At 39.3% G+C, this 23835-nt stretch overlaps 1 protein-coding gene across 1 annotated transcript; it reads right to left on the bottom strand.

Annotated features, from left to right (window-relative positions):
* Positions 1 to 380: 380 nt before the first annotated feature.
* LOC133563017 (long-chain fatty acid transport protein 2-like) lies at positions 381 to 22391 on the bottom strand. Its single transcript, XM_061916920.1, has 10 exons — positions 21376 to 22391; positions 14256 to 14465; positions 14022 to 14177; positions 12616 to 12740; positions 8193 to 8387; positions 8040 to 8130; positions 5968 to 6166; positions 5778 to 5875; positions 744 to 874; positions 381 to 678 (listed from the first exon to the last, which is right to left on the bottom strand). The coding sequence occupies exons 1-10, from the start codon at positions 21830 to 21832 to the stop codon at positions 502 to 504; spliced, it is 1839 nt and encodes a 612-aa protein (XP_061772904.1). The 5' UTR covers positions 21833 to 22391; the 3' UTR covers positions 381 to 501.
* Positions 22392 to 23835: the final 1444 nt, after the last annotated feature.

Below are 23835 nucleotides of genomic sequence, written 5' to 3'. Positions count from 1 at the left end.
AAAATATATATTATTTGGACATTTAGGGCAGACTATAGATGTATGATGTATGCAAAAATGTGATGTAATGGATATGAATGTCTGATGCTGGATGTCAATAAAAATCATACTTGCCACTCTTGAGACCTCTGATTTAGGGAGGTGGGGGGGCGTGGTTAAGTGTCATGTATTTCATATATATATATATATATATATATAATTAATACTTTAATTTCAGTGTTCATTTATTTACACATATACACACACATAACACTCATCTACTCATTGTTAAAAAAAAAAAACATACGCGTTGTGTATGATGGGCAAAATGTTTCCAGTTTTCTTTTAAGCAACGTGAACAACTACATTAATATGAAGTTTTGTATTTAGATCATCTTTATTTTGTCACAAACAACACACAGTAAATTTGAGCACCATTGTGCGTTGCCCATCCCAAATAATGTAGTCACCACGATGGGTTAGATTTCAGTCATCACCATCACTTTTCAACAAAAGAACGCGTTATAATTTCATGTCCCCCGACGTAACCGCATGGAATAATTCCACCGTAAAAGGAACGTATTTCTTCTCCTTTTCAGCCAGAAAATAAATGGGATCTTTTATTTCTGTCACCTTGAAGCCTTCCTTAACCAGTTTAGTCTTCATGGTTTTGAACGTGACCGTGATGTCCAAGGAGCTCTGCAACAAAAATCATGACGATTGTTACTCGTACGCCGATGCCAGTGTTGCACCTGGACAAGTACCTGGATCCTGATGAAACGTGGCCTGGCGTAGGCCGGCAAGAAGTCCTCAAGGTGCTTGAAGACGGAAACACAATCGAAGGTTTGTCCGTCTTTGAGAGCGACGGCCGCCATCCCTACCCTCCCCTCGTGTCCTGCAGACGGTACAGAGAAAGCTTTATTGTCCTTACTAAGGCTCTGACCAATGCACGTATTTCTATGGACGCAACCAGAGTCTTCCAGGTAGGAGTTTAAATCTGAGGTCTGAGTAGGTCGATCTTTATTGTCATTGCAACTAGTACAACAACATTTTTGTTTACAGCACAAACCCGTTCAAGATGAGACAAACAAACAGAGTACAGGGTTACAGAACAGGAACGCTGATGGAGAAGGTAAAATGCTGGCGAAGAAGATAAATGCAATCTAGATTGGGCTTCTAAGGGGGGGCCAGTCTGTAAAAGTTTGTTCTCCCAGGATGCAAACGGACTATTCCAGACAGGACTTGAAGGTAGGAACATATTCATACTTCCCAACTAAAATTCAAGGAAGCACAAAACAAAATAACCTGAACATGAAACTCGCACTAAACTGTGACATGAAACAAAAAGCTTTAACTATGGAAACGAGCAACATGAGCTATGGTGTCGCATGAATCAAGCATGAAACTGTGGCGAGAAAAGAGCAATGACGCCAGGGCGACTAACTGGCAAAGACGGGCTTTAAATGATAGTCTGTTAATTAGAGCAGGTGCGTTTCCGAACACCAGCGGCAGGTGAAACTAATGAGTCGTCATGGTAACTAAGCAAACCAGGGAGTGCAAACAGGACCTAAAAGAGTCCAAAAGTAACAAAAACATAATCCAGAACACATGTAATGACAGTGGTTGATTGATGAGCCTTTTGTTGCACCATATTGAGGCCATTCAGAAGTACACTTGTCTTTGGCTTTATATTAATATCTTTCTGTACTTATTTGACTATTTTTTTTTTATTTTATTGTTTATTAATCTTATTTTGTCATTGTTATATTTGGGGGGTAAAACGAACATTTGATTTGTATTGTATTGCATTTCTGGTAACTGATTTGCCCCCCTCCCCACAAAAAATCTCAATAAACAAATGTTAAAAAAAATAAAAATAATAATAATAATAATAATTTCTTATCAGACCACTGCAAAAACTGAAATCTAAGTGAGATTAAATATCTCAAATAAGGGTGATATTTGCTTATGTTCTGTCTGATAAGATAATTCTTCTCACTAAGCAGATTTTATGTTCGAGTGTTTTACTTGTTTTAAGGGTTTTGGCCCTAAATGATCTCAGTAAGATATTACAGCTTGTTGCTGAGATTTGATGCTTGAAACTAGAACAGTGGTTCTTAAACTGGGTTCGATCGAACCCTAGGGCAGGGGTTGGGAACCTTTTTGGCTGAGCGAGCAATGAAAGCCAAATATTTTAAAATGTTTTTCCGTGCGAGCCATATAATATTTTTAACACTGAATACAACTAAATGCGTGTATTTTTAAGTAAGACCAACATTTTTAGAGTATAATAAGTCTCTTGTTCTTTTTGGTAATCCTGAAGCTAACCGATAATAAATAAAAAACTTCTTACCATGAATACTTCTTACCATGAATGGGACTTCTAGAAAACGGATGGATGGATTAAAATGCATGAGAATGTTTTATGTTATGATCCGCCTCCCGGATCATATATGGTTTTGGGTTTTGAGTCTTTTTGTGTTTCTTGATTATTTTTTGAGTCTTTCGATCCCTAGTTTCTGCACTTCCTTGTTTTGTCTGGTTACCTTGGTTTCACATTTGTCCCACCTGCTCTTGTTTTTACACCCACCTGAGTTTGATTGTTTGCTTGAGTATTTAAGCCTGTTTTCAACCTCACTTCTTCCTGGATGGTTTGTTTTGCGGTAAACAACAGTCACGTTGGCATTTCCTTATCTCTTTTACCTTTGATAAGTAGCTCCTAAACTTCCGTGCGCTCTACTTAGACTTTTTGGACTGCATGCTAAGTTTAGCGTTAGCTTCCCGTGCGTAGGCACACACTTTATTTTGACTTTTGTACCAGTGTTATTTTATCATTTTTATATTAAACCACGTTCTTACCTGCTATTCCGGCCTGTCTGGTCCTCGTGCATCTTGGAGTGACACCACGCGCATACAAAATGCATTCCCGACGTAATAGTTTTATATTTTGAACGTTATTTTTAACACTGTGAATGCAGCTGAAATAGGCTCCAGCACCCCCCGCGACCCGAACGGGACAAGAGGTAGAAAAAGGATGGATGGATGGAATGGATTACCAGCGGAATTATTCATTACTTCTCGTATTAAGCAATGTCAGCTAAGATTTATCCGAGAGCCAGATGCAGTCATCAAAAGAGCCACATCTGGCTCTAGAGCCATAGGTTCCCTACCCCTGCCCTAGGGGTTCGGTGAGTCGGGCTCAAGACACATCCGACTCATCGTGTAAATAAAAACTTCTCCCTATTGACGTATTACGGATACGGCAACAGCAGAAGTCACACTGATCTGCAGGTGTGTAATTTGTTGTGAGTTTATGCACTGTGTTGGTTTTGTTCTTTGAACAAGGTGATGTTCATGCACGGTTCATTTTGTGCACCAGTAAAAAAACATGGTAAGACTTTAGTATGGGAAACATTCACCATTAATTAGCTGCTTATTGACATGCAAATTAGTAACATATTGGCTCTTAACCAGTCATTATTAAGTACTTTTAACGCCTTATTCGGCATGGCCTTATTATAACCCTAACCCTTTAACCCTAACCAAATAACTCTAAGTCTTTGTTACTTGGAATATGCTCCCCTTGTGTCCAAAAAACTCCAACTTAAGTCTTTGTTACTTAGAATATGTTCACCATACTAAAGTGTTACAGAAAACATATAACTTTGGCTTGAATTTGAAAAAAAAAGCACATTTTATTTTTCACTAAAGAATGGTTCGGGGAATTCGCATATAAAACTGGTGGGGTTCGGCACCTCCAACAAGGTTAAGAAGCACTGAACTAGAATATCAACTGTTGCAAAGCTGTGTCACCAACACTCACAGGTATAAAACTACTTTTTTGAAGTAATAATTTCTTATTTCAAGCATGGAAAAAAAAAGTCATGATGCCGAGCGCATATTTTGTCAAGATAATGTCATTTAAGAATATTTTTCAATATATTGAACAAAAAGGTCTATTGTTTTTTTTCTACTTATTATAACCCTAACCCTTTAACCCTAACCAAATAACTCTAAGTTTTTGTTACTTGGAATATGTTCCCCTAGTGTCCAAAAAACTCCAACTTAAGTCTCTGTTACTTAGAATATGTTCCCCATACTAGAGTGTTATGGAAAACATATAACTTTGGCTTGAATTTGAAAAAAAAGCACATTTTATTTTTCACTAAAGAATGGTTCGGGGAATTCGCACATGAAACCGGTGGGGTTCAGCACCTCCAACAAGGTTAAGAAGCACTGAACTAGAATATCAACTGTTGCAAAGCTGTGTCACCAACACTTACAAGTATAAAACTACTTTTTTGAAGTAATAATTTCTTATTTCAAGCATGAAAAAAAAAATCATGATGCCGAGCGCATATTATGTTAAAATAATGTCATTTAAGAATATTTTTTAAACATATTGAACAAAAAGGTCTATTGTTTTTTTTCTACCAAGTAAAGTGCACATGTTATTAGTGAGAATATACTTATTTAAAGGTATTTTAGGTTCATTGAAGTTAGCTAATTTTACAAGTTTTGGAAAGTCTTGACAAGCTGAATTTTCTTGTTCTATTGCAAGAGTGTCAAACTCTGGCCCGCGGGCCACATTTGGCCCGCCGTGTAATTTGATTTGGCCCTTCAGGCAATATCAATTTAGCATTAGAGCTGGCCCGCCGGTGTTATACAGCGTCGGTACCGCTGTAACACCACATTCACCACTAATACTCATACTTGCCAAACCTCCTAATTTTCCTGGCAGACTCCCAAAGTTCAGTGCCCCTCCCAAAAATCTCCCGGCGCAACCATTCTCCCGAATTTCTATCATTTAAGGCACTGCCTTTAGCGTTCTCTACAACCTGTCGCCACGTCCGCTTTTCCTCCATACTAACAGCGTGTCACATAATATTTGTGGCTTTTACACACACACACACACACACACACACACACACACACACACACACACACACACACACACACACACACACACACACACACGCACAAGTGAATACAAGGCATACTTGGTAAACAGCCATACAGGTCACACTGAGGGTGACCGTATAAACAACTTTAGCACTGTTACTAATATGCGCCACACTGGGAACCCACACCAAACTAGAATGACAAACACATTTCGGGAGAACATCCGCACCGTAACACAACAGAACAAAGACCCAGAACCCCTTGCAGCACTAACTCTTCCGGGAAACTTCCAGCAAACTGACCAATAATTAACGTTTTATTCATTCATTTTCTCTTGCTACTTCAAGGCTTGAATGTTTGGTTCATTCATTATTGTTCTTTTATTTTCAAATGTTTTATTAGCCTGTGGAAAAAAATTGATATTTACCTCAGAAGATTGCAAATAGAAAAAAAGGCATAACATTTTTATTTAAATTTTATGTGATATGCCATTGATATTTTTTTAATTATTATTGTTATTATTTGAAACTGGATTTTGCATGTCACTAAAGTTATACAAGCCTTGCTTGTTCGATATTCAATGCAAAACTTGTTTGGGTCCCTATTAAAAGGTTAATTTGTTCAACCTTGGCCCGCGGCTTTGTTCCGTTTAAAATTTTGGCCCACTCTGTATTTGAGTTTGACACCACTGTTCTATTGGCAGATAATTTTGCTCAGTTCAAATAAAATACCCCTCATTTTTGTATATTTTTTTCTTGTTTTTAAACACTGACTTTTTGCAGTGAGGAGAAAATAAGGGACATAAACATTGCTTCCTTCTAACAACAAAGCCGGTGGTGACCCAAGACTTTTGGCAAAGTACCGCACAGTAGGCGAGAGGTCCACGGTCACTGTACCTGGAACTTCCACACCATACACGCTAGCCTCAGCAATGCAGTCGGCCTCAGTGAGGACGTCTGTCACCTCATTGGTGGACACGTTCTCTCCTTTCCACCTGTTGACAGTCACGTGGCGATTGGATTGGAAATAAAGACAAAACACGCCATCAGTCCGTGTGAGTGCAGACAAGAAGTAGAAGATGGTCACCTGAAAGTGTCGCCCAGTCGATCTTGAAAGTAAAAGAAGCCGTCGTGGTCGATGAGCATCAGGTCGCCCGTGTTGAAGAAGACGTCTCCTTTCTTGAGGACATCGTGGAGTTTTTTCTTCTCAGTCTGCTGCAGGTCTCTGGCGTAGCCCAGGAAAGGAGCCCCCGCCGAGATTTCTGACACCAGAAGTCCTGGCTCGCCTGCAGCGACAGTCAGGCCGTACTTACATTTGAGTTGGGAAATTGTGTAGGGGTTATTTAAAAACAGAATAGAATGATTTGCAAATCCTTTTCAACCCATATTTAGTTGAATGCACTACAAAGACAAGATATTTGATGTTCAAACTCAAACTTAGTTTTTTTTTGCAAATAATAATCGACTTAGAATTTCATGGCAGCAACAGGTGCCAAAGTAGTTGGGAAAGGGCATGTTCACCACTGTGTTACATCACCTTTTCTTTTAACAACACTCCATAAACGTTTGGGAACTGAGGAAACTAATTGTTGAAGCTTTGAAAGTGGAATTCTTTTTAATTTTTGTTTTATGTAGAGCTTCAGTCGTTCAACAGTCCAGGGTCTCCACTGTCGAATTTTACGCTTCATAATGCGCCACACATTTTCCATGGGAGACAGGTCTGGACTGCAGGCGGGCCAGGAAAGTACCCGCACTCTTTTTTTACGAAGCCATGCTGTTGTAACATGTGGCTTGGCATTGTCTTGCTGGAATAAGCAGGGGCGTCCATGAAAAAGAAGTTGCTCCAAAACGTTTCAGCATTAATGGTGCCTTCACAGATGTGTAAGTTACCCATGCCTTGGGCACTAATACACCCCCATACCATCACAGATGCTGGCTTTTCAACTTTGCGCCTATAACACTCCTGATGGTTCTTTTCCTCTTTCGTCCAGAGGACACAATATCCACAGTTTCCAAAAAACAATTTGAAATGTGGATTTCTCAGACCACAGAAGACTTTTCCACTCTGCATCAGTCCATATTAGATGAGCTCGGGCCCAGGGAAGCCGGGGGCGTTTCTGGGCGTTGTTGAAAAATGGCTTTGGCTTTGCATAGTAAAGTTTTAACTTGCACTTACAGATGTAGCGAACAACTGTAGTTACTGACAGTGGTTTTCTGAATTGTACCTGAGCCTGTGTGGTGATATCCTTTACACACTGATGTCGCTTTTTGGTGCAGTACCGCCTGAGGGATCGAAGGTCACTGGCATTTAATGTCATTTTTTGGCCTTACCGCTTACGTGCAGTGATTTCTCTGGATTCATTGGACCTTTTGTTGATATTACGGACCGTAGCTGGCGAAATCCATAAATTCCTTGCAATAGCTCATTGAGAAATGTTGTTCTTAAACTGTTCGACCATTTGCTCACGCATTTGTTCACAAAGTGGTGACCCTCGCCCCATCCGAGCATTTCATGGAAGCTGCCTTAATACCCACTCATGGCACCCACCGGTTCCCAATTAGCCCGTTCACCTGTGGGATGTTCCAAATAAGTGTTTGATGAGCATTCCTCAACTTTCTCAGTCTTTTTTGCCACTTGTGTCAGCTTTTTTGAAACCGGTTACAGGCATCAAATTCCAAATGAGCTAATATTTGCAGAAAATAACAAAGATTACCAGTTCGGATGTTAAATATCTTGTCTTTGCAGTCTATTCAATTGAATAAAGGTAGAAAAGGATTTGCAAATCATTGTATTCAGTATGTTTTACCATTTGTGCCAACTTTACTGCTTTTGTAGGTTTGTGCGTAGGTAAATCAGGGACAGCAATGTCTAAAAATATCTCAACTTTCTATTGTCAATGGCACAACTTGTATTTAGCTCTAGCTCGTATCCGATTCTATTAATCAGCTATGGCGCTAAACCTTCTGGGTAATGTAGTTTCTAAATGTTTGGACACACGCCCACGCCCTCAATTCCTTGTTTACATTGACAGCGATTTCCCTCTCTCAGATCTTCTCTAAGGGTGAGCAATCCTGAATGTTAGCAGCATCAAGGAAGCGCTACAAGAAATTTGGGTCCGCTAATAAATCAATCCAAGTCTGTGCCCTACATGCACACACCTGTGGGAACTTGGATGCAGAGACCTGTAGAATCCCTCACAGGTTCTCCCTTGTCCACGTCAAACTTGATCATCGCAAAGGGGAAACACCACTGCACCCAACAAAGAAAGAGACGATCAAAGAAGAGTTCTTCAAAAGACGAGTCCACCTTACTTTGTATAAGAAGCTTGCTCGCCCGACAGCTCCAATCTTTCCGCAGTAATTCATCAAAAAGAAGTTGCCTTCCGTTGCACCGTAGAGCTCCATGATTTCAATGTCTCCGAAGCGGTCCAGGAAATCCCTCCAAACATTGGCTCTGATCCCGTTGCCAATTGCGAGTCTGACTTTGTGGTTTCGCTCATTGGGTTTCTGTAACAAGAGAAACATTGCCGTATTAATGTGTATTTCCGGTTTTGTCACCCTCTCCCGGGCAGGAGGGCAACACGGCCGGATTGAAAGAGACTTCTTTACTGAACCAAAAGTTGCTTTGTTACAAGCAAGCGTCATTATGCAGGACTGCAGTTATGGGAGAAGAAAATGAGGCACTCCTAACTTAGAGAAGCCAAACCATCAGTTTTATATTCTTCCTTCCTGTCTCTCTGTGTGTGTGCTAAGTGAGGAGTGCACATCCTGACCATAAAAGGAGACGTTCGCGTGTAAGTGTCTGGAAAACAACTGCTTTAGGTCGTAACTTAAATGTTGGCTTTGAGCTAGACAGGTAGGCTCTTCTCGAGGATAGGGCTATCACTTTTGCATTCCGAAATCCCAATTAGAATAGAATAGAATATAATAGAATTAAAAGTACTTTATTGATCCCTGGGGGAAATTCAGCACCACAGTTCGCTCACAATAGACAATAAACACTTGGGTATTTTTTTTACATGTGATTAATATAAATGCAGTCTATTATACAGCATTATTCACATGTGCATAACATAAATTCAGTCTATTATACAGCATTAGTCACATGTGAATAACAAATATAGTCTATTATACAGCATTATTCACATGTGAATAATAAATACAGTCTATTATACAGCATTATTCACATGTGAATAAAGTAAATAGTGTATTATAAAGCATTATTCACATGCGAATAACATAAATACAGTCTAATATACAACATTATTCACATGACAATAACATAAATGCAGTCTAATATACAGCATTACTCAAATGTGGATAATATAAATACAGTCTAATATACAGCATTATTCAAATATGAATAATATAAATACAGTCTATTATACAGCATTATTCACATGTGAAAAATATAAATACAGTCTATTATACAACATTTTTCACATATGAATAATATAAATACAGTCTATTATACAGCATTATTCACATGTGAGTAATATAAATACAGTTTATTATTGTCAGAATAATTGTATCTACGTTATCATAAAACTTTATGTTTCAATGAGTTCCCGGCGAGCAAACAAAAGCTGTCTTTGAGCTTACCAATCAAAAGGTTTGTAAAACTCCACCGTGTGCGATGGGAAGCGACATGAAGGTGTCGGTTTCTTTGATCTGTTGTAATCCACACAAGGATTTTGTCTTGACCCGAGATCTACAAAACGGAGAGGAAGCAGGACCTGCCCCCCCCTACAGGCACCTTTTCTTTTAACTGTTTTGTAACCAAAGGCGACAGCTGTTTACGACCCCCCCCCCCCCATCCTTTAGAACAGGGGTCACCAACGCGGTGCCCACGGGCACCAGGTAGCCCATAAGGACCGGATGAGTCGCCTACTGGCCTGTTCTAAAATTAGCTCAAATAGAAGCACTTACCAGTGAGCTGCCTCAATTTTTTTAAAATTGTATTTATTTCTTAGCAATCTGGTCTCGCTTTGCTCGACATTTTTAATTCTAAGAGAGACAAAACTCAAATAGAATTTGAAAATCCAAGAAAATATTTTAAAGACTTGGTCTTCACTTATTTAAATAAATTCATTTATTTTTTTACTTTGCTTCTTAGAACTTTCAGAAAGACAATTTTAGAGAAAAAATACACCCTTATAAATGATTTTAAGATTTTTAAACACATATACCTTTTTACCTTTTAAATTCATTCCTCTTCTTTCCTGACAATTTAAATAAATTTTCAAGAAAATTTATTTTTTTTATTGTAAAGAATTATAAATACATTTTAATTTAATACTTCATTATAGCTTCTGTTTTTTTGACGAAGAATATTTGTAAAATATTTCTTCAAACTTATTATGATTAAAATTAAAAAAAATATTCTGGCAAATCTAGAAAATCTGTAAAATCAAATTTAAATCGTATTTCAAAGTCTTTTGGATTTCTTTTAAAATTGTTGTTCTGAAAAATCTTGAAGAAATAATGATTTGTCTTTGTTAGAAATATAGCTTGGTCCAAATTGTTATTTATTCTAACAAAGTGCAGATTGGATGGTAACCTATTTAAAACATGTCATCAAAATTCTAAAATTACTAATGATGTTCCATAAATTCTTATTATTTTTTTTTCAAAAAGATTCAAATTAGCTAGTTTTCCTCTTCTTTTTATCAATTGAATTTTGAATTTTAAAGAGTTGAAATTGAAGATAAACTGTTACAAAATTTAATTTTCTGGTTTTTTTCCTGTTTTCTCCTCTTTTAAACCATTCAATTAAGTGTTTTTATCATCATTTATTCTCTACAAAAAACCTTCCGTAAAAGGAACACAAATGTACGACGGAATGACAGACAGAAATACCCATTTGTATATATATATATATATATATATATATATATACATATATATATTTATTAAAGGTACATTGAGCAAATTGGATATTTCTGGCAATTTATTTAAGTGTGTATCAAACTGGTAGCCCTTAGCATTAATCAGTACCCAAAAAGTAGCTCTTGGTTTCAAAAAGGTTGGTGAACCCTGCTTTAGAAACAGCTGTTGCCATGTAATCAGGGAAAGTCCAAATAAAAGCGGAGGCGTGAGACCTTTCGTCAGAGAATGGTGGAAGACTGTACAAAGAGTACAGCCCAGACGTTTCTCCTCAACGAGCTAAATTGAATTCTGTCTCTGTTTAATTCCTTGCTTCTTGTCTGTTTAATAGATGTCATCAGTGTTTGAACCTGAATGTTATACATTTAAGTACAGTCAAAAAGGAACATATGGATAATACAGTCTGATGGCTGCTGGTATGAAAGACTTCCTGTGTCATTCCGTGTTGCTTTTTGGGAGTCTGAGCCTTCCACTGAACGAGCTCATTCTCTCTGCCATTAGGGCCTCTTTCCTATGAGAAGTGACCCAATCAATCTGCGAATGTCAAACTACGGGGCCTTATCTTATCATGTGCTCAAACTGAAATAGCACTGTTTTCTTAAACCGGGTGGTTTGCTTTCTCCAAGATGAATATGAACATTTATCACATGCAAAATAACAACATGAGTTCCTTAAAGGGGAACATTATCACAATTTCAAAAGGGTTAAAAACAATAAAAATCAGTTCCCAGTGGCTTGTTTTATTTCTCGAAGTTTTTTTTCAAAATTTTACACCTCCCGGAATATCCCTAAAAAAAGCTTTAAAATTCTTGATTTTCGCTATTTGCGATGCGACTGTCCATTTCACTGTGACATCATACAGTGCTGCCAATACAAACAACATGGCGGTTACCACAGCAAGATATAGCGACATTAGCTCGGATTTCAGCGGTTTAAGCGATTCAACAGATTACGCATGTATTGAAACAGATGGTCGGAGTATGGAGGCAGATAGCGAAAACGAAATTGAAGAAGAAATTACTGCAATTGAGCTAATAGCTATTGACGCTATTCGGCCATAGCATGGGTGTACCTAATGAAGTGGCCCATAGCATGGCTGCCTTATTAGCATCGCCGGTAAAATGTGCGGACCAAACGATCAGGACTTTCGCATCTTGTGACACTGGAGCAACTTAAGTCCGTCGATTGGGAAGTGTTTGTTTCGCATTAAATGTGGGTATCCAGTTTCAAATGTACATACAGCTAGCGTAAATAGCATGTTAGCATCGATTAGCTGGCAGTCATGCTGTGACCAAATATGTCTGATTAGCACATAAGTCAACAACATCAACAAAACTCACCTTTGTGATTTCGTTGACTTAATCGTTGCAAATGCATCTGCAGGTTATCCATACATCTCTGTGCCATGTCTGTCTTAGCATCGCCGGTAAAATGTGCAGACACTCTGGCAAATTCAATGGGGGTCTGGCGGCAGATTTCTTGCCAGTGGTGCAACTTGAATCCCTCCCTGTTAGTGTTGTTACACCCTCCGACAACACACAGACGAGGCATGACGTCTCAAAGGTTCCAAAAAATAGTCGAAAAAACGGAAAATAACAGAGCTGAGACCCGGTGTTTGTAATGTGAAAATGGCGGGTGTTTTACCTCGCTAAAAGACCGATAAACAGAAAGGCGTTTAATTTGCCAAAATTCACCCATTTAGAGTTCGGAAATCGGTTAAAAAAAATACATGGTCTTTTTTCTGCAACATCAAGGTATATATTGACGCTTGCATAGGTTTGGTGATAATGTTCCCCTTTAATTCACTTCAGTGTTAATGTCAATACGGCGTTAGAAAGCAGACACCGACCTTTGGCGTGTTGCAGACAAAACGCATGATTTCTCCGATGTACTGGATGACCGTCACGTTGTATTTTCTGCAGTCGTCCCAGAACTGAGACGAAGAAAATTTATTCTTCAGTGCAACCGTGATACCTGGACACGACAACAAATGAAAACAATCATCAACAATAATAGCTTTGCTTGTTAAAATCCAGACAAGATTGTATCATTTTCAGTAGTTTTAAAGCAATGGTAAAAAGTCCAACTTTTTTTTTCACCAATCAATATTTAATTTGTGTTCAAAATATTTTTCGCAAACCAGTATTTATAATCCGCAAATGTGTCGTTGTTGAGTGTCGGTGCTGTCTCAAGCTGGGCAGAGTAATACTCTTCAATCAATCAATCAATGTTTACTTATATAGCCCTAAATCACTAGTGTCTCAAAGGGCTGCACAAACCACAACACAAACCACTACGACATCCTCGGTAGGCCCACATAGGGGAAAGGAAAACTCACACCCAGTGGGACGTCGGTGACAATGATGACTAAGAACCTTGGAGAGGACGAAAGCATCCTATCTTGCCGATTGTATTGTTCCATATGTCCTGGCAAGAAATCTGCGTTCAAAGGACTCCGGCTTATTAGTGATTCCCAAAGCCCAAAAAAAGTCTGCGGGCTATAGAGCGTTTTCATTTCGGGCTCCAGCACTCTGGAATGCCCTACCGGTAACAGTTCGAGATGCTATCTCAGTAGAAGCATTTAAGTCTCACCTTAAAACTCATTTGTATACTCTAGCCTTTAAATAGACTCCCTTTTTAGACCAGTTGATCTGCCGTTTCTTTTCTTTTTCTCCTATGTCCCACTCTCCCTTGTGGAGGGGGTCCGGTCCGATCCGGTGGCCATGTACTGCTTGCCTGTGTATCGGCTGGGGACATCTCTGCGCTGCTGATCCGCCTCCGCTTGGGATGTTTTCCTGCTGGCTCCGCTGTGAACGGGACTCTCCCTGCTGTGTTGGATCCGCTTTGGACTGGACTCTCGCGACTGTGTTGGATCCAATATGGATTGAACTTTCACAGTATCATGTTAGACCCGCTCGACCATATCAGTAGGTGGCAGCAGGTAGCTAATTGCTTCGTAGATGTCAGGAACATTGTGTTGTGATCACAAGATGTGGGAGGCAGGGTGCAGGTAAAAAGGTATCTATCTAACAATTAAACCAAAAATAAACAACTTATGATCCAATGCGCCCTATGGTCCAGAAAACAGTACTTAAAAGTCCAAAATGACTTTCATTGAAGTACAGTTTTACTGTGAGGCATAGATGTAAAACCAAACCTTTGTGTAAAATTTCTCTGCTTCTTACCATATTCTCTGGCACAATTATGACTTTACATGTATTAATAAAAAATATTAAATGGACAGAAAGCACTTACCCATATCAATGGCTCCTGCGAAGCCAACAAAGCCAGCAGTGTGATAGAGAGGGAGGCTGATATAAATCACATCTCTGGAGGTCAACCCCGAGGAACGAAGAATCGTGGTCATGCCCCAAAGTTTGGAATGAGTGAGCAAGGCTGCCTTGGGGAGACCTGGTAAAGGACCAGGTACGGGACGCGATGAGGATATTGTCTGTCCTGTCGAAACCTCACACACCTGATGGCGCTCACCTGTCGTCCCTGACGTGTACACGTACACTGCAGGACTCTGCAGCGTGACATGCGACCTCAGGTCTGGAGATAGCGGCTCAGAGGACATCTGGCTCATCTTGTCTGTGAAGCTCAGCACGCCTGCACTGCTGCACGCTGTGCCCATCACCAGTGTGGACACCTGCTGCTCCTCCAGCTCCTGCAGGACCTCCTCCACTGGACCCTGCAAGTCTGGGGACAGGAGAGACACAACGGGTAAGTACGGTTTTTGCACGGTCATTGAAGTCAAGTCAATAGATTGAATGGATTATTGCATTTTGTACAGTTGGTACAAAATGTGGCGGCCCGACTTTTGACAAGAACAAGAACGTTTCATCATATTACGACTATACTGTATATACGTTTATATACATATACAGTACCTATACTGCAGGGGTCGGGAACCTTTTTGGCCAAGAGAGCCATGAAAGCCAAATATTTTAAAACGTATTTCAGTGAGAGCCATATAATATTTTTTAACACTGAATACAATTAAATGCGTCATTTTTAAGTAAAACCAACATTTTTAGAGAAAAATAAGTCTCTTATTCTTTTTAATAACGTTATTGGGGCGGTACATCTCAGATGGTAGAGCGGCCGTGCCAGCAACTTGAGGGTTCCAGGTTCAATCCCCGCTTCCGCCATCCTAGTCACTGCCGTTGTGTACTTGGGCAAGACACTTTACCCACCTGCCCCCAGTGCCACCCACACTGGTTTAAATGTAACTTAAATATTGGGTTTCACTATGTAAAGCGCTTTGAGTCACTAGAGAAAACGTGCTATATATAATATATACAATTCACTTCACAATATAATTCACGTATTCTAAAGCTAACCAATAATAAATATAATACTTCTCACCATTAATGCGACTTCTTGAACAGGTGCGATAGAAAATGGATGGATGGATTAAAATGCAAGAGAATGTCTTATCTTTTGAACGTTATTTTTGACACTGTGATTACCAGTTAAATTATTCATTACCTACTGTGTTAAGCAATGTCCGCTAAGATTTATCTAAGAGCCAGGCGCAGTCATCAAAAGAGCCACATCTGGCTCTAGAGACATAGGTTCCCTACCCCTGCTATACTGTATATACCTTTATATCAGGGGTGTCCAAACTTTTTCCACTGAGGGCCGCACACGGAAATATTTAAGCATGTGGGGCAGTGCCGGCCCAAGCCTCCATGGGGCCCTAAGCAAAATTGGATTTTGCGGCCCTCTATTTCTGCCAATAATATTGATTGTTCATCATTCACACACCTACTATAAACTCATTGCGGCTCTGGCAGTGTTGTTGACATCATCCTATTGTCAGCCTGGCATGTCTTTACAAATGACATGTCATTTATAAAGATATGGGGGTGGCCCAGTTAAGAAGATAAATAATACCAATGAATGAAGGAATGATGTCCAGAGTGCCACATATGGTTCTTAATCTTAAAATGTAGAAAACATTCAGCTACAAGAGTGGCCTGGGGTTGAACAGTCCAAGTGATAAAGCTTTGTATTTACAGTAAAAGTCTCATCTTGTCTCATCAGTCTTGTACATTTAATTACTAGTTTATATTTTTAGTTAATTGTTCATATTTATTGTTTACTTTGTACAAAGAGAGCGCAGTCTACTGAAGTTAAATTCAATGTGGGTCAAACATAACTGGACAATACAGCGGATTCTGATTCACTTTATTATTTATGGTAACAAAAACCTGAAACAGCAATGTGCAAAAATAATTCGTAGTGGAAGAAAAACAATCAAGTGCAACAATAAAATCACTTAAATATATATAAAAAAGGAACAAATTCAATTGTACAAAAACCAACACTATTAAATTAAATATCAAGCAAATACAGTATTTGCTTGATATTTTATTTAATAATGTTGGTTTTTGTACAACTGTAATCCACACGAGGATTTTGTCTGGACCCGAGATCTACAAAGCGGAGAGGAAGCAGGACCTGACCCCCCTACAGGCACCTTTTCTTTTAACTGTTTTGTAACCAAAGGCGACAGCTGTTTACAACCCCCCCGCCCCCCATCCTTTAGAAACAGCTGTTGCCATGTAATCAGGGAAAGTCCAAATAAAAGCGGAGGCGTGCGACCTTTCGTCAGAGCATGGTGGAAGACTGTACAAAGAGTACAGCCCAGACGTTTCTCCTCAACGAGCTGAATTAAATTCTGTCTCTGTTTAATTCCTTGCTTCTTGTCTGTTTAATAGATGTCATCAGTGTTTGAACCTGACAGTTATACATTTAAGTACAGTCAAAAAGGAACATATGGATAATACAGTCTGATGGCTGCTGGTATGAAAGACTTCTTGTGTCGTTCCATGTTGCATTTTGGGAGTCTGAGCCTTCCACTGAACGTGCTCATTCTCTCTGCCATTAATTTAATAATGTTGGTTTTTGTACAATTGAATTTGTTCCTTTTTATATACATTTAAGTGATTTTATTGTTGCACTTTATTGTTGTTCTTGCACTACGAATTATTTTTGTTACCAAAAATAATAAAGTGAATATTTAAGTGATTTTTTCTCCTCTTCCACTTTCTTCTTCTTTCTTTTTTCTGCACCTGAAGGATATGTCCTTTTTTGTGACATTGTTTTGCCTCTATCTGCGCTTTTGATGCCCAGTGCGCACTGGCATTGAACGACAGGCGGCAAACGTCACAGGTGCAGCAGAGGCAGAGAGCTTTGACATTTAAAGAGAGGCAGGAAGAATCACTAGGCCTAGATCAGCAGCAGCACTCTGTTGACCTAAAATTGGGTTTTTGTACAATAATATATCTTTGATCATTTAGAAATCAGTCAGTCTCGTACATGCAAAAAATAAAAACATTTTTGTTAATTGCTTTTGGGGGCCCCCTGGGGTTCCTGAGCAAGCACTTAGTTCGCTTATGCCTTGGGCCGGCTCTGATGTGGGGGCATTGTGATATTTTTAATTTTGAAATCATAACGAAATATATCAAAATATATTTTGTTGTTTTTTTTAACCTTAAGGGGTCCCGGGGACCATAAAGGGTCTCAGTCATTACAATGTTTAAAATAAGTCAAATTATTATTTTTATTTAATGCTTACAGTAAATATTTATATCAACTTCAAGTTGATGTAAAGCAACAAAAAAAAGCCTTGTCAGAGACAACTTTGTTTTATAGTAAAACTCAAACATGCAGTGTTTAGTAATTAGAGCCTTAAAAGATAAATAATGCAGGACTTTTAATTATTTAATATTTTTGAGTAATCACAGTGAAAAGTAAAAAAAAAAATCCCACAAAATATATTTGGGATCCAAAAGTGATACATTTGTATCAGTTTTTATTTTACTTACAACACTTAAGTTACGAGATCAACTTCAATATCTGTCGATTTTACTTTTAAACTATTATTTTGTTTCTTTTATGCTTTTTTTGTCAAACTAAACTTTGATGTTTTATATGGCAACCACACAATATATGCAATATTTTTTTTCCACATAAAACGTTTTAAAGTGAATATTTTGAAGTAATTGGAGCCATGAATAGGTCAATAATTCATTATAATATAGATTTTAGATTTTGTGTATTTTTGGTTTTTTTTGGAGCAATTGCACATTTTTTTTTAAATAAAAGTCCAAAGAAAGCCTGCATGGCAGTTTTGTGTCAACATTGCAACTTTTTCTCGTTTATAAATGTTTTTTATTTATTTTTGCAATACTATCAATTGTGCAATTTTTGCAGAATGTGTGGCGGGCCGCAAATGGCCCCCGGGCCGCACTTTGGACACCCCTGCTTTATATACATATACAGTCCCTATACTGTATATACCTTTATATACCGCATTTTTCGGAGTATAAGTCGCTCCGGAGTATAAGTCGCACCGGCCGGAAATGCATAATGAAAAAAGAAAAAAAATCACATAAGCCGCACTGGAGTATAAGTCGCATTTTTTGGGGGAAATTTATTTGATAAAACTCAACACCAAGAATAGACAATTGAAAGGCAATTTAAAATAAGTAAAGAATAGTGAACAACAGGCTGAATAAGTGTACGTTATATGAGGCATAAATAACCAACTGAGAAGGTGCCTGCTATGTTATTATGGTAAGAGTCATTCAAATAACTGTAACATACAGAACATGCTATACATTTACCAAACAATCTGTCACTCCTAATTGATAAATCCCATGAAATCTTATACATCTAGTCCCTTACGTGAATGAGCTATATAATATTATTTGATATTTTACGATACTGTGTTAATAATTTCACACATAAGTCGCTTCTGAGTATAAGTCGCACCCCCGGCGAAAAAAACTGTGACTTATAGTCCGAAAAATACGGTACATATATACATGTGAAATAGTGAATGTGAATTATATTTATATAGCGCTTTTTCTCTAGTGACTCAAAGCGCTTTACGTAGTGAAACCCAATATTCAAGTTAGATTTAAACCAGTGTGAGTGGCACTGGGAGCAGGTGGGTAACGTGTCATGCCCAAGGACACAATGGCAGTGACTAGGATGGCGGAAGCTGGAATCGAACTTGTAACCCTCAAGTTGCTGGCACGGCCACTCTACCTAAACCGCCCCATACAGTACCTATACTGTATATACCTTTATATACATATTATACATGTATACTTATACTGTATACACCTTTATATACATAAACAGTACCTATACTGTATTGACCTTGTGTACATATATGTATATACAGTATCTATACTGTATATACATATATACCTATATATACAGTCTTGGTCAAAAGTTGACATTCACTTGTAAAGAAAATAATGTATTGAGTTTCCTATCATTTCTACAACCCTTATTTTTCTGTGATAGAGTGATTGGAGCACATACTTGTTGGTCACAAAAAAAAACATTCATGAAGTTTGGTTCTTTTATGAATTTTTTATGGGTCAACTGAAAATGTGAGCAAATGTGCTGCGTCAAAAGTACAGCAATGTTAATATTTGGTTACATATCCCTTGGCAAGTTTCACTGCAATAAGGCGCTTTTGGGTAGCCATCCACAAGCTTCCGGTTGAATTTTTGACCACTCCTCTTCACAAAATTGGTGCAGTTCAGGTAAATTTGTTGGTTTTCTGTCATTGACTTGTTTCTTCAACATTGTCCACATGTTTAAGTCAGGACTTTGGGAAGGCCATTCTACAAACCCTGTTTCCATATGAGTTGGGAAATTGTGTTAGATATAAATATAAACGGAATACAATGATTTGCAAATAATTTTCAACCCATATTCAGTTGAATGCACTACAAAGACAAGATATTTGATGTTCAAACTCATAAACTTAATTATTTTTGCAAATAATAATTAACTTAGAATTTCATGGTTGCAACACCTGCCAAAGTAGTTGGGAAAGGGCATGTTCACCACTGTGTTACATCACCTTTTCTTTTAACAACACTCAATAAACGTTTGGCAACTGAGGAAACTAATTGTTGAAGCTTTGAAAGTGGAATTCTTTCCCATTCTTGTTTTATGTAGAGCTTCAGTCGTCATATGCGCCACACATTTTCCATGGGAGACAGGTCTGGACTGCAGGCGGGCCAGGAAAGTACCCGCACTCTTTTTTTACGAACCCACACTGTTGTAACACGTGCTGAACGTGGCTTGGCATTGTCTTGCTGAAATAAGCAGGGGCGTCCGTGAAAAAGACAGCGCTTAGATGGCAGCATATGTTGTACCAAAACCTGTATGTACGCCTATACTGGCTCACCTGCACTGGCTTCCTGTGCACTTAAGATGTGACTTTAAAGGATTACTACTTACGTATAAAATACTACACGGTCTAGCTCCGGCCTATTTTGCCGATTGTATTGTACCATATGTCCCGGCAAGAAATCTGCGTTCAAAGGACTCCGGCTTATTAGTGATTCCCAGTGCCCAAAAAAAGTCTGCGGGCTATAGAGCGTTTCCATTCAGGCTCCAGTACTCTGGGATGCTCTCCCGGTAACAGTTCGAGATGCTACCTCAGTAGAAGTATTCAAGTCTCATCTTAAAACTCATTTGTATACTCTAGCCTTTAAATAGACCCCCTTTTTAGACCAGTTGATCTGCCGTTCATTTTCTTTTTCTCCTCTGTCCCTCTCTCCCTTGAGGAGGGGGGGACACAGGTCTGGTGGCCATGGATGAAGTACTGGCTGTCCAGAGTCGGGACCCAGGATGGACCGCTCGCCTGTGTATCGGTTGGGAACATCTCTGCGGTGCTGATCCGCCTCCACTATGGACGGGACTCTCGCTACTATATAGGATCCACTTTGGACTGGACTCTCACCGTTATGTTAGCTCCACTATGGATTGGACTTTAACAATATCATGTTAGACCCGCTCAACATCCATTGCTTTCGGTCCCTTAGAAGTGGGGGGGTTTCCCACATATGCGGTCCTCTCCAAGGTTTTTTCATTGTCATCATTGTCACCGACGTCCCACTGGGTGTGAGTTTTTCCTTGCCCTTATGTTGGCTCTGTACCGAGGATGTCGTTGTGGGTTGTGCAGCCCTTTGAGACACTTGTGATTTTGGACTTTATAAATAAACATTGATTGATATTCCTGGGATTAAAGGCCTCAGCTTTTCTCCTCCAAACATATTGTTGTGTATTGTGGCCAAACGGCTCAATTTTTGTTTCATCTGACATCACACGGACAAAGATAAGACCTTCTGGAGGAAAGTTCTGCGGTTTAACGAAATAAAAATCCACATACTGGACGAAGCGCTTGGAATAAGATGATTGACCGTTGGGAACAAATGAGGGAATTTCTAATGTGAATATCAGTCAGTGCTGATTGTGGTTGGGCCAGTTTAGTGTAAATGATTTATTATTGCTATTTATTTTAGTTCAGAATGAATGCATCCTCAGGATTGAAGTTTAAAAGTTAATCTTTTGCATAAATACTAGTGGAGCATCGGTAGTAGCTCTACTTCAAAGCCACATGGTACTGTCTCATAAAGTTTTTTACATAACTAAGTGACGTAGCTCCATAAATAAGTTACGGAATTGCAGCTATACACTGACTCATTGCACTTTCTGCCCTCATTCTGAATTGACAACATCTGCAAAAACATTCATTGTGATTTGTGCACGAACAATATTTGAGTACCTTGAGCCACCAGCAGGACTTTGGCCCCGCTGCACTTGAAGCAGTGAAGAAGACCTTTAGACCTGATGTTGGCGTTGAGCAGTGCCGCCGAACATCCCAGCTTGAACAGAGCCAACCAGAGCCACACAAACACGGGCTCGTTCCCCATGAACAAGGCCACCGTGTCGCCCTGCTGCACCAGGCCGCTGTGCAGCAACGCTCTGGCCGCCTTGTTGCTGAGCTGGTCGGCGTCCCGGTAGGTGAAGGTGTCATCTTTGAAGAGGAAGAGCGGCTCGTGCGGCTGAGAATCGGCCACTTCTAAGAAGCGGTCCAGGATGGTGTAGTTCCTCTGGATGTAGTCCAGCACCCTGCGCCTCGTTCTCAGCTTTGACACGATGTGTTTGACGTCCTGGTAGAAGTAAGGGAAGCGCAAAAAAAGGCAACCCGCAGAGGCTGCAAAGATCAGCCAGAAGAACATGATGTTGTTAGAAAGCAGCGCGAGCTTGAAGTGCACAGAGTTTGAGCTTTCTCCTCACTTCAACCAGGCAAACATTATCTAGAATGCTTAACCCGGGCATGGTCGCATGTAGGTAATAGACTATAAGTCAATCATTCACAGGAATTTGATCTAAGAAAATCAATAAACAGGATATACTGTAGTTCAATGACTAACAACTACTCATAGTATTGAAGCTTAGGTAAATATCAAGTATAAAAAATGGTTACTAAACTAGTCTTGTCGTCATCAGATTACCACTCACATTTATTTGATGCATGTTGGTATTCACAGTTGAAATGGACCAAAAGGACTCACCTGACCCTCATGAATTCATCATTTACTGAGGGGACGACTTTGACTGTTGGACACTGCGAACAAAAGTCTGACTTTTTATGTAAAAGCCGCAAAACTTTGTAAATCATCTGTTTCATTTACTTACAAAACCCAAAACCAGTGAACTTGGCCCGTTGTGTAAAAGGTAAATAAGAACAGAATACAATGATTTGCAAATCCTTTTCAACCTATATTCAATTGAATAGACTGCAAAGACAAGATATTTAACGTTCAAACTGAGAAACTTAGCTATTTTAGTTCATTTGGAATCTGATGCCTGCAACATGTTTTAAAAAAGCTGGCACAAGTGGCAAGAAAAATATTGAGAAAGTTGAGGAATGCTCATCAAACACTTATTTGGAACATCCAACAAGTGAACAGGTGGGTGCCATGATTGGGTAGAAAAGCAGCTTCCTTGAAATGCTCAGTCATTCACAAACAAGGATGGGACGAGGGTCACCACTTTGTCAACAAAAGTGTGAGCAAATTGTCCAACAGTTTAAGGACAACATTTCTCAACCAGCTATTGCAAGGAATTTAGGGATTTCACCATCTACTGTCCGTTATATCATCAAAAGGTTCGGAGAATCTGGAGAAATCACTGCACGTAAGCCGCAAGGCCTGTGACCTTCAATTCCTCAGGCAGTGTTGCATCAAAAAGCGACATCAGTGTGTAAAGGATATCACCACATGGGCTCAGGAACACTTCATAAAACCACTGTCAGTAACTACAGTTCCTCACTACATCTGTAAGTTTAAGTTTAAAGGCCTACTGAAATGAGATTCTCTTATTTAAACGGGGATACCAGGTCAATCCTATGTGTCATACTTGATCATTTTGCGATATTGCCATATTTTTGCTGAAATGATTTAATAGAGAACATCGACGATAAAGTTCGCAACTTTTGGTCGCTAAAAAAAAGCCTTGCCTTTACTCGAAGTAGCAGACGATGTGCGCGTGACGTCACGGGTTGTGGAACTCCTCACATCTGAACATTGTTTACAATCATGGCCACCAGCAGTAAGAGCAATTTGGACCAAGAAAACGACGATTTCCTCATTAAGTTGAGCGAGAATGAAAGATTCGTGGATGAGGGAATTTAGAGTGAAAGGTGATTGCAGTGGGAGCGATTCAGATGTTATTGGACACATTTATTAGGATAATTCTGGGAAATCCCTTATCTGCCCATTGTGTTGCTAGTGTTTTAGTGAGTTAAATAGTACCTGAAAGTCGGAAGGGTGTGGCCCCGGGTGTGTTGACGCCAGAGTCTCTGAGTGAAGTCACGGCAGCTGCAGGAGGACGCTGGCTCCGCTGATCTCCGATAAGAGCCGACTTATGACCACAATTTTCTCATCGAAAACTGCCGGTTGACATGTAGTTTGACCGCTCTGATCTATAGTAAAGCTTCACCTCCGGGAATTTTAAACAAGGAAACACCGTGTGTTTGAGTGGCTAAAGGCTAAAAGCTTCCCACCTAAATCTTTCTACTTTGACTTCTCCATTATTAATTGAACAAATTGCAAAAGATTCAACAACACAGATGTCCAGAATACTGTGTAATTATGCGATTAAAGCAGACTACCTATAGCGGGCTGGAAAATAATGTCCGCTACAACCCGAGACGTCAAACGCACGCGTTATCATACGA

This window comes from Nerophis ophidion, linkage group LG12 (genome assembly GCF_033978795.1).
Source record: "Nerophis ophidion isolate RoL-2023_Sa linkage group LG12, RoL_Noph_v1.0, whole genome shotgun sequence".
NCBI classification, from domain to species: Eukaryota; Metazoa; Chordata; class Actinopteri; order Syngnathiformes; family Syngnathidae; genus Nerophis; species Nerophis ophidion.
Note: the sequence above shows the minus strand (reverse complement) of the source record. Positions and strands in the feature narration are given on the sequence as shown.

What these genes read in the sequence shown, in the direction of transcription:
- LOC133563017 (XM_061916920.1), bottom strand. Translation starts at nt 21,832, where the DNA reads ATGTTCTTCTGGCTGATCTTTGCAGCCTCTGCGGGTTGCCTTTTTTTG. An exon ending in TTGTCTGCAACACGCCAAAG is followed by an intron (nt 8,388 to 12,615) that starts GTCGGTGTCTGC and finishes CTCTTGTTACAG; the next exon opens with AAACCCAATGAGCGAAACCA. An exon ending in CTGCATCCAAGTTCCCACAG is followed by an intron (nt 6,167 to 8,039) that starts GTGTGTGCATGT and finishes CTGTCGCTGCAG; the next exon opens with GCGAGCCAGGACTTCTGGTG.